Raw genomic sequence first — 15,692 nt, 5'->3', positions numbered from 1 at the left:
TGAAATCATGTGTCCAAGTATTTTCTATGAAACTGTCGAAAAATCCTATAATAATATGTCTAAATGTGATCCAGGAATTTGTGAAAACCTATAATAATAGCCCCCAGTCTTCTTCACTGCCACAGCCTCAACGGGCTAAGGGCGTTGCCCCGTGCTGAGAGAGGAACTGTGGAGTTATCAGAGTGTGGTCTAGTCACTAAAATGTTGTCCAAGTACTGTCAAGAAAACTCGTCTTCAATAGCTGTTCAGCGGTTGCAATTCATGAGTCAGAATTTGATCAGAGTATGAGCTCCGGGCTTGGTCTCCAACACACTCTCTCCTGCTCCGATGCTTCAGGTATTACGCTCCGCAGCGGGGTGCGACCAGCGAAATGCCCCGAAAAGCTTGTTTTATACCCTTGCTAAGGTACCTCCCTACCTTGTGTATGTGTGTCTATGTCAGAACATTGTGTGTCTATGTTTTGCATAGTGCGCATCTCTGTTTTGCATAGTGTGCATCTCTGTTTTTGCAGAGCAGGCCTACAGTGCATTTTCTCCAGAGACTACAAAAATAAAAAGAGGAAGGGGGGTTGCTATGATACCAGATTTCGCAACACTGTGGTTAGGAAATTTTCTCTGTCCCTCAGCAAGTATGGCTTTTAGGTCCTATCTCATCAACACATTCTCCAACAGTATAACCATAATCATTTTAAAGGATCTAAAACCAGTAAAACATTCTATTCTTCATATCATTAGTATTACACATTTCTTAACATGTTCACACTTAATTTTGGACGCCATGGTACTTTTCAGTTGGGGACTTTCCACCACCTGACCTGCCCCTTCGACGGGCCTCGCTTCATATTTCCTTTCCTACAGTGTTTACACTTTGCACCCATGACTACAACTTTTCAGTAATATAGTATCTTACTTCAGTGATTTTTTCTGAGCAAGATCACACAGTCAAACATGGTTATACTTACATTTTTAGCACTTTCTTTGTTAGCGGGCCGTCATTACAACGAGGCCTAAGCAGATATAGTGACACAGGGTCATACACTCACATTCTAGTTATGTCTAAGCAGTTTAAGCGGTTACACATTTTTGAATCAACTTATCACTTCAATTACATTATCTTTGATTTCTACTCATCATCTGTATGTAATTATGCAGTTACACTATTTATGAATCATTTTATCATCTATAAGCAATTATGTGGTTACATATGTTTTGCAACTTATCATTTTACTGATCCGGGAAGGCAGGGCTGATGAATGGCTCCATCCTTTCTTCCATGGCCAGGGCTCGCAAATCCAGCTGTGGCAGGAAAAACTTGTAGAGATCAGTGAGATCGATCTCGCAAGATATTTCTGGAGGGGGGGGTCTGTAGCATAGCCTCCTTTAAGGTCTCTGCTTCTAAAGTGGGGTTTTGCATTGGGTCATCCTCTGGTACAATAACTGCTGTCACATATTCAGTTTTACCTTCAGACGGTTCTTCCTCCATCTGTTCAAGTGGGACCGGATCGGTCCCTGGCTCTTGAATGACATCTGTGGTTGTGGGAGGCAAATAGGGGGAGACAGGCGAGAGGAGAAGGGCAAGAGGCAAACCAGGGGAGTCAGTTGAGACAGGAGTGGCTAGGGGCCAACAGCTTTGGACAGGTGAGCCGGGAAGGTTACTTCGTCCACCACCACCCAGCCGGGTGGTAGTTCTATATACTCCATTGCCTCACCTTCTGCTGGGTAGTATTGGATGCTGTTGGCTGAATGCTCCTCCGACGTATCCGAGGAGGAATCCTCCGATGTATCCGAGGGGGTTGGTGATATTGGCGGGGGTGGTGGTGTAACCACCTTCTTTTCTCGAACCCCCTGGCTTTTAGTGGTCCCTCCGGGAGTTTTGCGACCCATACGTTTGTCTATCACAGCTCTCGGCCGATAGGCCTGCTGGGCTTAGCCTCCGGCCTATATTCGGAGGTATCAGAGGCGGACCCGGAGTCAGCTGACTCGGTGTCAGAATCAGTTGTATAGACCAGCCCACTGTGTCGTCGTGGTCCACCGGGTCGTCGTGGCCTTAACTCGCGTTTGATGCTTACCGGTGCGGTATCCGTAGCCTTGTCCTTCATCGTTTTTGGCTCCATCTCCTGGGTGTTCAAGGGTAATTTCTCCTTCTTGGTGGATGCCCTCTTTTCACTAGGCCCGGCCTGTGCCTCCGTCTCCATCTCGGGTGGCCCTTTTCTAATAACGAAGGTGTTCCTTGCCTCCTCATCCTTCGGCTTCTCCTCCGGAGTACACACCCATAGCATATACTCAGCGCGACCTGTAGCCTTACCCGTTGTGTTAGGACCCTTCTCAGGCTTTGGGCCTAGCCCGCTATAACCTGGGTAACTCTGGGAGTGATGTTCAGGCCGGGGAAAGGCCATACTAGACTCGCTCTCGGCGACACTAGGCCACCCCTGGCAGTAACAACATAACCGAGTGTTAGGTAGGACAATCCATATTTCTTTCAAGGGATCTCATTCCTGTTTGTTTCGATTCAGTCATTACATCATTACATCCATTAGGTGTGACATGGTGAGGTAGGACCCACGAGCAGAGATGAGGCAAGACGAGGAAACAATGGTGGAGATCAAAACAGGCCACTTTGCTGGAAAAATCTCAACAGTACAGTACAATGGAAAACTTGGAAAAATAAAGTCATTGACTAGAAATCTAACTCAGGAGACGAGCACACGGCAAACAATTCAAGATTATGCAAAGGGTAAATTGAAAACACACCTCTCTAAAGGAAAGTCTTAACGAACCAGATATAAAAAACACCTGAGTTTCATTTAGTCTCTTGGGCAGTCGTTGCTGCCCTCTGGTGGTCAGATAGAACCATGACATTAGGTAAGCTTCAATGTTACATACTGGACCTTTTAATTACTGAAATAGCATGTCTGTGAAAATTAATGTTTTATAATTATAGTGTCACTGCAATGGTTTTGTATAGCGGATCAGCAGTGTAAAGATGCCTTAAGAGTTTTAAGCCTAAACTTATTCAATACAAAGCAGTGTTATATGAACCATAAGCAGCACTCAGTCAAGTCTAGAGATTTTAGCCTGATCTAAAAACAAAGCTTTATCCAAATCATTTTTTCCCTGGCCAAGCTTGAAGTACACCCATCATTTTTGTAACTCTTTTTGCAGCCAATTGCAGTCTGTCTTGTTTCTTCTTGACTTTGCGTCGCTCTTCGGGGAGAACATTCTCTCCTCTCGCAATCTTTTCCAGAATCTCAGACTCATACTTCATCTTCTTCAAACCTATGATTCGATCCTCAAAGCCTGGTTTGCGATCGTCCTCCTCAGTGTGAATAAGTATCTCAATGTACTCCACAGTGGAGAGAGAGCTTGGTTTCAGCGCAATATCGTTAAGCCTCTTAAGACAGTTGGAGGAAAGCTTGATCAGATACATCAGCTTGTCCTCGATCACATGGAACTCATCCTCAATCATCTCAAGCATCTGCCTGTTCGACATGAACTTGCCCTGCGCCTTCATGAAGTTGTCCTTTAGTTCTTTAATGGTCTTTTTCTCTGTCTTTGTTTCATATGTCCATAAGGCCTTTTCCCTATCATGGTTAAGATAAGAGCAGTTTCCTGGACACATGATGCAGTTGCCATTGTCATCCATCACAGCACAAGTTTCGATGTCATCCTCACTTGGAAGAAAGCAGCTGGTGTGACATGTGAACTTGCATACGATGCAGTTTGTAGCAAAGTCTTTTAATTTGGTTCTTGTAGCCACTAGAACCTCTACTTCTGTCTCAAAATCCTGGTTCTGTTTCATGTTCTCGTCATCGTTCTCCAGACACTGTTTGAAGCTTTTGATCTCGTTAAGTTTTGACAGACCTGCTGTGATCTGAGGGGTCAGGCGTGTCATGGCCAATTCCAGGCGCTCACGTTCTTCCAGCACCTTCTTGGTCATGGTTAGATCTTTGCTCTCAAAGCTCTCCAATGCTTTGAAAAATGCCTTCATCTGCTTGAAAGTTGTCTTCCAGACAATCTTCTCTAGCCCCTCGTCATCATCATCTGAATCATCCTCGCCAGAACTGCTCTCTTTGTCCGGTTTTTGTGAGTACAGCATCGAATTGTTGAATTTGAAATGGGTTGGCAGTCCTTTCTTGTTTTTCTGACAGGGCAATTCTGCAGCTTGAATGGCTCCCAGCACAGGTATATCCTTCCCATCAACAAATGTCACAAGCATCAGAATGTTATCAGCAATGTCCTTTCCAAAAATGGACAGGATGGAGTCAAAGATGTATTTCTGATTTGCACTGAGACGGGCGAGGGATGCTTGCACTACAAAGCAGACCGCATCTATGTGATCAATCCCTAAAGGGTTACATAAGAACTGCTTTACCTGCTCTGTAATCAATTTATCATGTGCCATTCCTCTGGTGTCCCCGAAACCTGGTGTGTCTATGATGGTCAGTGAATAAGGAATCTGAAATCCTGGCTGATTGTAGAGCTCGTATGATGTTACAGTGGAAGTCTGGCTTTCAGCCTGTGACCTGTGGGTCACCTCATGGATAAGTTTAAAGCGGTAGCGGTCCTCCCACTTTACCCCGAGAATGCAGTTGATCATGACATTGACCAGAGTTGTTTTACCTGCTCCGGTTGCCCCCAGCAGCAGTATCACCTTGTTATTGACTTCCTCAACTTTCCTCCCAAACATGTACTGATGAAAACTGTCATTTTCACAGAATTTCTTCTCTAGCGACAGTTTATGGATTGATGGATTGCCTTTCTTCAACTTCTCTGATTGGTTGAGGAATTGCTCACTTTTTGCTCCCTTTGATTTGCTTTGTTTTGTTGTGGCGTCAAACTTCCCAATGGTGGTCAGCACAGTCTCAGTACTGGGTAAACTCTTCCCTGCTTCACCACAGTTAGCAGAGACTCGCACACTGTATGCAGTGTCAGCCTCCAGCCCATCCAGTGTACACTCTCTGGTGTTGGTTTTGATGATGTGCCACATCTTATTGTCAACTGCCTTTGCACACTCTCTGTATTCAACCACATAACCAATGACAGCAACATCTTCCCCCACCATGGTAGGAATGTCCCAGTTCACCTTGATACTCCTTGACTCTATGCTCTTCTCAGTGGGTGGTCCCGGAGAGCTGCATGGACAGGTCCTGATATAATCTGTCCAGTCACTGGAGAAGGTCACGCCTGGTCTACATACTGCCTTGCAGCTGAAGTTGTACTTTGTATAGGGCTCCAAACGTCTGATGGTGATTTGGTTAGTAGCAGCATCAGCATTGACCTCTATCCATTCAGAGTCAGCCTGCATAGACTGGTACAAAACCTGGTACGACTCCACAGAGTCAGCACCAAGGTTTGGAGGGTTGATTTGTAAGTGTACACAGTCATGCTCGACATTCTTGATGTTGGGAACACCTGGCTTTGAGGGGAGCTCAAACTGTGAGCTCAAAAGTGTCCCTCTCTCATAGACATGGGTCGAAGATGCAGTAATGCATTTATCTGGAATTGATGCAATGCAAAACACAATATTTTCTCTGTCTTTGTTTGATTGTTTGAAGTCTAGAAACAGACGTATTTGTTGCCTTGTGTGAGAGGTTACCTCTCCAGAGCGAAACCACTTTTCTGCTGCAGATTTCCCAGCTGTGTTGGGGTCATATGGCAGCTGTGAACCATCACCCTTAGATTCAACCAACAAGTAGCTCTCCATGTCCACAATATACTCCTCATTGTCTTTCAAAGATGAAAAACCAAAACACATCACATAGTCATTTGCTTGATCAAGCACTATTTTATCTAATTCACTACTGGATGACACAACTTGTACTTCTTTCATTATGTCAAGGTATGAACTGACAATGTTCATCTCTCTCTCTCTGTCATCCAGGTATGTGATCATGAGATCATTCTGGAATGGAGATTGTTCCTTGCTGTTAAGCACCCTAATCAGCTCTTCTTCCTCCGTCCCTCCTCCTCTTATGGTGGGGAGAACCCTGCAGAGGTATTTCTGGAAAACCAGCTTGTACTCTGAGCACAAGTCCTTGAACTTGCTGAGCTTGGATTTGATTTCGGGAAACTTGATCGCCATGTTTTCCTTCATCATATCCTGACATTGTACATCAGTGTTGTCAAGCCCATCCAGAATGCGTTGTGCACGACACACCAACCTGACACTGATCTGCCGGACGAGCTTGGCGGCTGTAGAGTCCAGGTTCTTGAGGGGGTAGAGCCAGGCAGTCATGGGCACGGCATGCTCTCCATTCTCCCCTAGTCGACGTGGTAGTTCAGTGTACACCTTAATGGCATCGTCAAAAGTGACAGGGTTGTTTTCAAGTGCAAAATCGCCATGGAAAGTGCAGCTTAATTTATTTGCATGTTGTTGCTCCTCCTCGCTCATCTTCAATGATGCCTGTCCCTCTATTGATATGAGGGGGATCTTTTTGATTGAAGCCTTCAGGTTTCCTTGGATATCCTGGTGGTTTTCTCCAGAGGAAACCTCATGGTCAAAAACAAAGAAGGCCTGTGCTCCGTAGAGCAGAGCAGTCACCACATGAGTAGCAGAACCCTCATTGAATATGTTATTGTATTGGACGTTCCCTGCCCCCAAGTGATCCATAGTCAGCTGCTCAAAGCGAGTGGTGGTGCGGTACTGTAGACTGACTCTAGATTGATGTTTTGAGGTTTTTTTGTCATGAAGAAATTCAGCAGATCCCTTTACACTGACTAAGCCACAAAGGAAGCTGGCCTTCAGAGATGCAGTCACATTAAGAGCCTCCGACTTGGCTTCACTTGAGTCTGATGCAATGATTTTGAAGTCTGTGTTTGGTTGTGGAGAGACATTTATGTGATTCTTCAGCGTCTCACCATCCCAAAGAGTAATACCTGTGATTTAAAAAACAATGACCGAAGAAAGGTTATTGTGGAAGAAATACCTATTTTTCCCCCACATCATTTTCTATTAAATACTAGGTTAATATACCAATGGAAACAGTACCATAAACTGAAGTGCAACCAAATATTCTATTCACTTTGTAGAAATGAAAGATGCATTTTGGTCTGGCATCACCAAGACTGGGGTGCTTTGCATGTGTACTGTGAACTAATAGGCTTAAACTGACAAAAAAAATTGTATGTGTGTTTTTATGTCTGGGCAACTGTTGTTTTCACATTTTATCCAATAGTCACAGGAGGCAAAGAAGTTACGAATGAGTAAGTAATTGTGTCCTGTACCTGGAATGAGGACGTCCCTGCGGCAGTCATACAGCATTCCCAGCTGGAATGGTCGACCCAGACCGGCAAGCTCAATGGTCTCGGAGTCAGACATGTCTCAGTGTCCTGAAAATACATCAGAGCTCTGAGTTACTACAGAGCTGAGGTTTGAGCCAGAGACTTCTTGCATGGATGACAAAGACATACCCAAGCAAAAAAAAGTATACTTTAGTAAAAATCAATTTAATGTGTACTTAATATACCTCATATATATTAATGTTTTTCTATACTTATTGAAAGTATAATTCATTTGTACTGATGTTGAACTTCCATATATTTATTGAGAATCTACTTTATATATATTATATTTCCACTTACTTGTATTTTAGGTATACTTCAAAAAGTATAGTTGAGATTAACATGCTATTCATTGTAATCAAATACACTTGTTGAAAGTGTAGTTATAACTATTTCCTCTCCTGTGTGTTTGAGGTAAATGTCCTATTAATTGTAATCAAATATACTTTTTGAAAGTCTACTTGAATTTAATAGTTAGTTAGTCTCTCAGTTAGTTATCAAATATACTTATTGAAAGTATATGTTAATATACTTTAATTTATTTAATTTCCACAGATGCTTCTAGGCTGAGGACACTAGATGGCGCCAGCCCTGCACGCCAGGGCTCCCTACCAGGAATGCCCCAGTACACCGCCATCCCTGCTCGTCCATAAAGGCTCCCGCCATGATTTAACCGCCGAATCCCCTCTCTGAAGTTCTGAGCAGCCTGCTCAGGTGGAGATGCAGGTCGGGGGAGGGTACAATACCAATGCATTTTCTATCTATTTTAAGTGTACTTTTAGTATACACAGAATCATGCTTGTGACACATTATTAATTATTTATTATATAGTCATTATTATTCAATTATAATATACTTCATACTAATGCTAAATATAGTAAAGTATATTAATTTATATTAAAATGACCCATCTTAAATTGTACTAAAGTTGTGTTTAATATACTACAATTGTAAATTATGTAGATTTAAGCATATTAAGTCAACTTGAAATATTTCAAATTAATTCAGATTTAAGTATACTTATAATAAAATTGTCTGAGAAGTACTTTCAACACACTTAGAATGTAATCTTAGTCATATTCAAAGCGACTGTCAAATTGTATGAAGCATTTATAATTGAATAATAATAGGACTGTAAAATAAATAATTAACAATGTGTCAGTAGCATGTTTCTGTCTATACTAAAAGTAGAAAATGCATTGGTATTTACAGTATTTACTTTTAATATTCAACCTTTATTAATTCATGAAGTCCCTTTGAGGTTGAGGGGGACATGACATGTAACCATGCAACTCTGTAACTCTTGCCAAGCAAGGAGACCCATAGGCTTCTGACTTGTACACAGTGCATACCTTATCTAGGTCCTAATTATGGTCCTAATTATTTGTAGTTATTATTAGCAACTTAATACACATAATTGAGGGATAGCAGGAATTGAAGTATACAAAACTGAAGGGGTAGCACTGTTAAAATATAATCCAATCTCAAAATGAGCATTTAATCCAATAAATAACATAATCCAATTGTTAACAAAAAATTAGGAATGCTGGTTAATATGTAAATTACATGGAATATACTAAAAGCATATTACCATTATATTGTAAACATACTTCATTTTTTCAGGATATTCTGCAAATGTTTTTGTTCAAAGCTGTTGCTGAGATGGTTTACTCATGGCCCAAGATGACCAAGATATATGTAAAGTTGTACATAACATTCTTCTGAAGTGAAATAAATGTATTCTAGATTTTAAAATGACATTCAAAACCCTGCAAAAAAACCTGCTCAAACCAGCATAAGATGTTCTTGCCGGTGACATGCTGGTCTATGCTTGTTTTCTTTCAGCAGGATTATCTGTTGTGTCATTTTTTTTACTGAGCTGTCCTTGGCCAGGTCAACTGTCAGGTTAAATAAATGTTGAATAAAAAAATATTTTCAAGGTATATTGGATTGAAAATAACAGAACATTAAATGCAAATGTACTTTTTGGAAATGTACTGAAATACAAATGAGCAGAAATTAAATTAAAATATACTTTTAATAAGTATATTTGATAACTAACTATAAGTTAGATTTTCAATAAATATATGGAAGTTCAACATCAGTACAAATGAATTATACTTTCAATAAGTACAGAAAAACATTAATATATTTGAGGTATATTAAGTACAGTATAATATATATATATTTTTTTTTTTTTCTTCCGCTTGGGGTGTTTCAAGACAGAACCCTGTCACTCAAGCAGCAGCCCGCAGTTCATCTTGACAAACATGGGATGGACGAGACAGAATTTAAATAAATGCGGGATATAGTACCCTGTGTAAGTAATGGGACAGTGAAGCATTTCTTCTTCTTTTGGCTCTATACTCCGAAAGTTTGGATTTAAACAAGTATTTATTCTAGGCTTGGAGTCTGCTATTGGTGTCTATTAACATAGGGACCAAAGAGGTGCTAATGGAAGTCAAGCAAGCCATTATGAGGCTGAAATCAGAAAAAAATGATCAGAAACAGTCAAAATCTTAGGCATGCCAAAATCAACAGAATGACAAAAACAGTGACAGTGTCATGTGAAAACGGCTAGACATAAAATAGGCTTCACGGAAGCTTAGTGAAAGGACTAGATCCAACGATTTTGTCATATAGGACTTGGTACAGCTGGTTTCTATTTTTATGAAAAGAGTAAGAGGCAAAGATTCAGAACAATACCATGAGTTCTTGCTGATGTTAGTAGCCTGTAGGCCTAATACACCTTTGAATAGTAAAAGCTTTGCAATGTCAAGGTAATGAGATCAGTGATATTCCAATGGCAAAGGTAAAACTTACGGTTTATACTCAGAATTTGAGTCACACATCTGTCTTCCTCCTCCTCAGTCTTCTGTTGTTCTCCCTTTAATGGGAGAAGAGCATTTAGTCTATTCAGGCTGTTCTTCTGTCATAAACAGAATCACAAATGAGCTCGCACTCTGTGGTCCCAGAAGCAGTTTCAGATAAGTGATTGCAGTGTCACATCACATGACTCTTGTTTTGTAATCAGCCCAGATAAGAATCCAAAAATGAAAGTAGAATTAACCTAAATGCATCTTATGATGTGTGGCCAATTTTTGTTGCCATCTGAAAAAGATGTTAGTTAAAAGCACATCAATAGCTACAGATGAGGTGCAAGAGGTCCCCCTTTTTATTTGAAACAGTTGCATCAGGAGCCACTAAATAATTAACATTTTAATAATATCACTCATGCAAAATTGAATACAAACATGGTCTCAAAAAGTGAAAAGTGCATCAACTGAGTATGTCATGAGGTGAAGTGTGGCAGGTAGATTGAAAACCCAACTCTTCAGGCTACATCTTAACAGTCCCTCCTAAAGACCTCTTCATCCCCACTACCCCCCCTGTACAAGTTCTCTCCTGCTAATAATAATAATAAAAAATAGCCTACTGGCATTACGACTGCCTATGGCCCCTGGTGTGAGCATTGATTACTTTGTCTTATGATGACTGTTGGATAGATGATTCACTTACTTAAACAAATGTATTGTTGTAAGTCGCTTTGGATAAAGGCGTCTGCTAAATGCAAGTGTGTCATTTTCAGGATGTGTAAGAAGGCTATGGAAATGGTAAAATATTGTAAAATGACTAACTTTAAAAATGCAACAATATTGAAACTAGAATTTAGAACATAAAGGTCAAGTAGAACATATTCCAAATGTATTTGCAAGTGTATCATGAATATTTATAGAATATAACATGTTTCAATGACAGTTAAAGAGTTCAACTGTAAAATAATAAACTAAATAAATACAAACCATTAAATAAATAATAAATACAAATACACTTTAAATTGTAAAATGAATCCAACATATCAGTCTTTTATTGAGAGATAGATAGAGAATTCATTAATTGGCTTGGTCAATTAAATAAATAATAAATACAAATACACTTTAAATTGTAAAATGAATCCAACATATCAGTCTTTTATTGAGAGATAGATAGAGAATTCATTAATTGGCTTGGTCAATTAAATATTAAACAATGTTTCCGAAGACAAAGACATCCAAATGGGTACAGAAATTACATTCAAATGATTTCCTCCAATTTGTTGTGTCATGTCTGCATTAGAATGTAGAACATGATTATAATCAACTAGATTGTGAAACTACATTTAATAAAAAATAACTTGGAATAGCGAATAGAGAAAGAAAACTAAAATTCACCAACATTAGTTGTGTGTAAAAAATATCTTACATCTTGTACTCAAAAAAGAAAAGTGGTTCAATTAATTGTAATGCTGACAGTGTTCAGAGGGGGATTTTGTCATAATATTACTTTTATTAGTTTTTCAGTGTCTGCAAGGTGCTTTGGACATATTTCCAGAATTAATAGGATCATATGGGGCACAAAATATGACTACTCAGTATCTAAGGATGCAAAATATGTAACTAAAAACTGTCTGGGCCAATCAGCTACAGCCAAGGTCAGGTCCAAACCAGGACACCATTTTAAAAAGGTGGAACATCCCTTTAAGATTATTCCCTCTGCTCCTCATCCTTACATTTTCTACTGTTTTTACATCTCATTATTCTTGAGTTTGACCTAATTTGGTCGCATTCCGTTCCTGATGAATCCTCATCTTTTCGTTTTGTTCTTGCTGTCTTTTGGATTCCAGTGTTTTCTGTCTCTGTATTTCCTTCTCCTGCTTTTGTTCTTCTGCCAATCGTTGTTCAGTTTCCATTTTCACTTTTTCCGCCTGGAGTGCATTGTATTCTCTTTGAACTCTTGTACGCTCTGCCTCTGCCGCAATTCTCCCTTGCTCTGCACCACGTGCTTTTCTCTCTGCATTTGCAATATTTCCCATTATCTGTCGTTTCTTCCCGGTTTTGATCCTTTGAAACACGATATATCAAAACAAAGAACAATTTAAAAGGCATATTATTCTGTTCTATACTGTTGTGAATATCAATAGCTTTAATAATTAATCTTTAGGCAGATATACTTTCATATTCTGTTGGAATAAAGAATTGCACAGCCTACCTCAATGTCCTCTCCAATAAATCGCTTGGATGTGGATCCCTGTGGTGTTTGTCAGTGTTTGTCAGATACACACTTAGAGGCTAGGGTTTCACAGGGTGCATTGAGGTTAAAGACAGTTGGTTGTTTGCATGCACTGTGCACACACATTGTGAAACTATAATAAAACTATACAGACACGTTTATGACACCTTGTATCTTGACGAAACCTTGCCTCTCTACTTTTACAGCAGAAGTAAAAAGCAAAGATTAACTTCACAGCATATCTTTTATATTTTACAGCTAATTTCCTTAATTTTATAGAGGGGCGCTACATCATTCGTGGGGGACAACATGTTTACTGTACACTTTTTTTTATCTTTTGAACTTGACACCTCAATTCAGCTTTAAAACGTTTAGGCTGACTCCACTTAAAGAACTTTGATTCAAATGTTTTATACTATTTAGACTTTTTAAACTGCAAGCATTTTTGGTTGCATTCATTAACACATGGGTCAATCCAACTTTAAAATGTGTAGACTGATCCCACTTACAGAACCACCTCAAACGTCCTTGTTCGGCAATGCCATTAAGAGACATTGTCCAGGTGAAAATTGCAATAATAATCTATTCTTTGTTTCAATATGTCATACAACAGCCCTGCTTACAACATGAACAATAAAAACGTTTTAAAATTACCACAATTCATACAATATAATCAATTAAAACACATACATTTCTCGGATGACAGGTCATTTATCAGGGTCTTAAATTGATCGATAGATACAAGAGAATCTAATTGGAGTACGTTTTGAAGTTCAAAACTGATGCATGTAAATTGTCAGCATAATCGAGGACAGGGTTGAGCGATAGATACAAGAGAATCTAATTGGAGTACGTTTTGAAGTTCAAAACTGATGCATGTAAATTGTCAGCATAATCGAGGACAGGGTTGAGCGTCAGGGTTGAGCGTTGAATAATAATAATAATTAACAATTTGATCGCCCGTTCTTTCAAGCACTTTCAGAAGACACGCTCCCCGCAAATTGTCTTGGTCAAAAAGAGCAAAATGTGCCCCCCTAGAAAAAACACATTTCTTACACGGCTCACTACGACTGTGTGTGCGTAAAAGAAGAGGCACCTGCAAATCTCTCCTTTAATCTGGGATCTCTCCTTCAGGCAATAGGCTGTTGCGTGTAAAATTAAAAAACAATAGTAGGCTAGTGCTTATTTAGCAGTATAACCTAATTTGAAATAATCCCAAGGACAGTATTATTTGAAAGCAATCAATGTCTGTTTTTGTAAAACAAAGTAGCCTGTGTGAGCTCCGAAATTAGGAGCCTTAAAAAAGATCATCATGCACGCAAAGAACAGGTCTCTATCCCCCTCCATCCCAGTCTCGCGTCGCAAGTCGGTATTTGAACTACATTAGCGTGCGAGATCAAACGAATGCTGCCGGTGTAAACTAATGTGTGTAGACTACATTATATTGCTATGCCTATGTTGCTTTTATTCGTGTGGATCATACATTTACTTTGCTGTGTTTCATAGTATTATTTAAAAGCAGCCCACAGATGTGGGTTAGTTGGGAGTAATGATGAACGGGAGAATGAGAGACGCGTAATGTGTTCGAGGTCGCCAACAGTAACTGTTTGAATTACTTTAGGCATGGACATTTTTACAGTGACATTATCACATCGTGGGAAAACAGATACTGGGTGGGAACAACCCTACAAATGCATGCAAGAATAGTTTACAGGAAAGCTTGCAAAATAAACCCTAGCTATTAGGCATTTTCCCTCCTGTCCCGTCCCGTCTCTCATAAATTCGCTTGTGGCCTCTTGAGACCCATGTTGTAGTGATTTGATTCATTAGCAGACCAGCGATAGTATTATCTGAAAGCAATCAATCAGTGTTTATTTTTGCAAACCGAAGTAGCATTATACTTAGGTACTCCGTCCCGCAGTCTCGCGCCTATCCTTACCAAGTTAACCCATATTAAGTGCGCTCTATCCATCCTCTTTCATCTATCCACCCATCCATCCGATCAACCAATCTAACCAACCTATCTCACTTTCTTTCAACTACCCAGCAAATCTATCTATCTATCGAAACATCTTTAAACCTCTTCCACTACCAGAAGACTTTGCATGCCCAAAAGGTTTCTTCTGGAACTTCTTTTTCTAGTTGAAATGTGCTAAGCTGATTTGTTTTCTTTCTTTTTACAGAGCAAAGCGATGTCACCAACAACTACCAAAACAAATGGTCTCCTATCCATAATAATAACTGCTCTTGGGGTTGTGTTCTTCGTGATAGTATTTATCATTTATTTTGAGCCATCATCTACAGTATGTCCAACCATAGTGCTGCATATCGAACCGGAACATGTTTCCGTGCCAACCAAAAACCAGCCAGAGAAGCCCATTGTGTTGCTGTGGTTCTGGCCAATTGGTGTGAAGTTTGACTTCAAGGAATGCAAAACATTGTTCAACATTGATGGTTGTGTGCTGACTGCTGACAGATCCCTTTACAACAAAGCAGATGGAGTAATTTTCTATCACAAACACGTTTCGTTGAGTAGCCTGCCCAAAGCTCCACGACCCCCTTTTCAGAAATGGATCTGGTATCATGTTGAATCGCCAACAAATACACATAGAGCTCCAGGCGTAGATAGTCTGTTCAATCTGACTATGAGCTATAGACGAGATGCTGACATCACAATGAGAAATGAGTTGACAACTGTGAAGACTGAGATGGATTGTGAGTTTGTCCTGCCTAAGAAAGATAAATTAGTTTGTTGGATTGTGAGTAACAAGAATCCTAGAACTGGTGCAGGAGTAAGAATAAGGTATTACCAAGAGCTGACCAAACATATAAAGGTACACATTTTTGGTTCTGCTTTTACAGGGAAAACTTTGAGATTTGAGGACTATTACTCAACCATTGCTAGCTGTAAATTCTACCTTTCATTTGAGAATTCAATCCACAGAGACTACATTACAGAGAAGGTGAATGGACCACTTGTAGCGGGAACTGTACCAGTAGTACTGGGCCCACCAAGACAGAACTATGAGCAGTTCCTCCCAGCTGATTCATTTATTCACATAAATGACTTTCCTAATGCAAAGGCACTGGCCAACTTTATCCTCGACTTGGACAAGAACAATGAGATGTACATGCGCTACTTCCAATGGAGGAGCTTCCTTAAAGCCACACCACACCTCCTGTCAACACAGAATGAGTTCACCCAACCTATCTGTCAAGCCTGTGAATATATGGCTACACAGAATACAGGGTACAGTGTTCGCCACAACATTTATAAGTGGTACATAAGTTGAGCATTTTGATTAATTAGCCTTCTTGAACCACATTGCCATGACCAAGAACGGGCTATCTAGTTTTCAGTAT

General features: G+C 40.0%; 1 protein-coding gene across 1 annotated transcript; it reads left to right on the top strand.

The window, feature by feature from the left end:
- Positions 1-7,859: 7,859 nt before the first annotated feature.
- Positions 7,860-15,692, top strand: LOC310801325 (4-galactosyl-N-acetylglucosaminide 3-alpha-L-fucosyltransferase 9-like; the record flags this gene model as incomplete). The annotated part of the gene is made up of 2 exons (XM_083665320.1): positions 7,860-7,905; positions 14,634-15,692. The coding sequence occupies 2 exons, from the start codon at positions 7,860-7,862 to the stop codon at positions 15,620-15,622; spliced, it is 1,035 nt and encodes a 344-aa protein (XP_083521446.1). The 3' UTR covers positions 15,623-15,692.

This window comes from Argentina silus (genome assembly GCF_951799395.1).
Source record: "Argentina silus genome assembly, chromosome: 2".
Lineage (NCBI taxonomy): Eukaryota > Metazoa > Chordata > Actinopteri > Argentiniformes > Argentinidae > Argentina > Argentina silus.
Note: the sequence above shows the minus strand (reverse complement) of the source record. Positions and strands in the feature narration are given on the sequence as shown.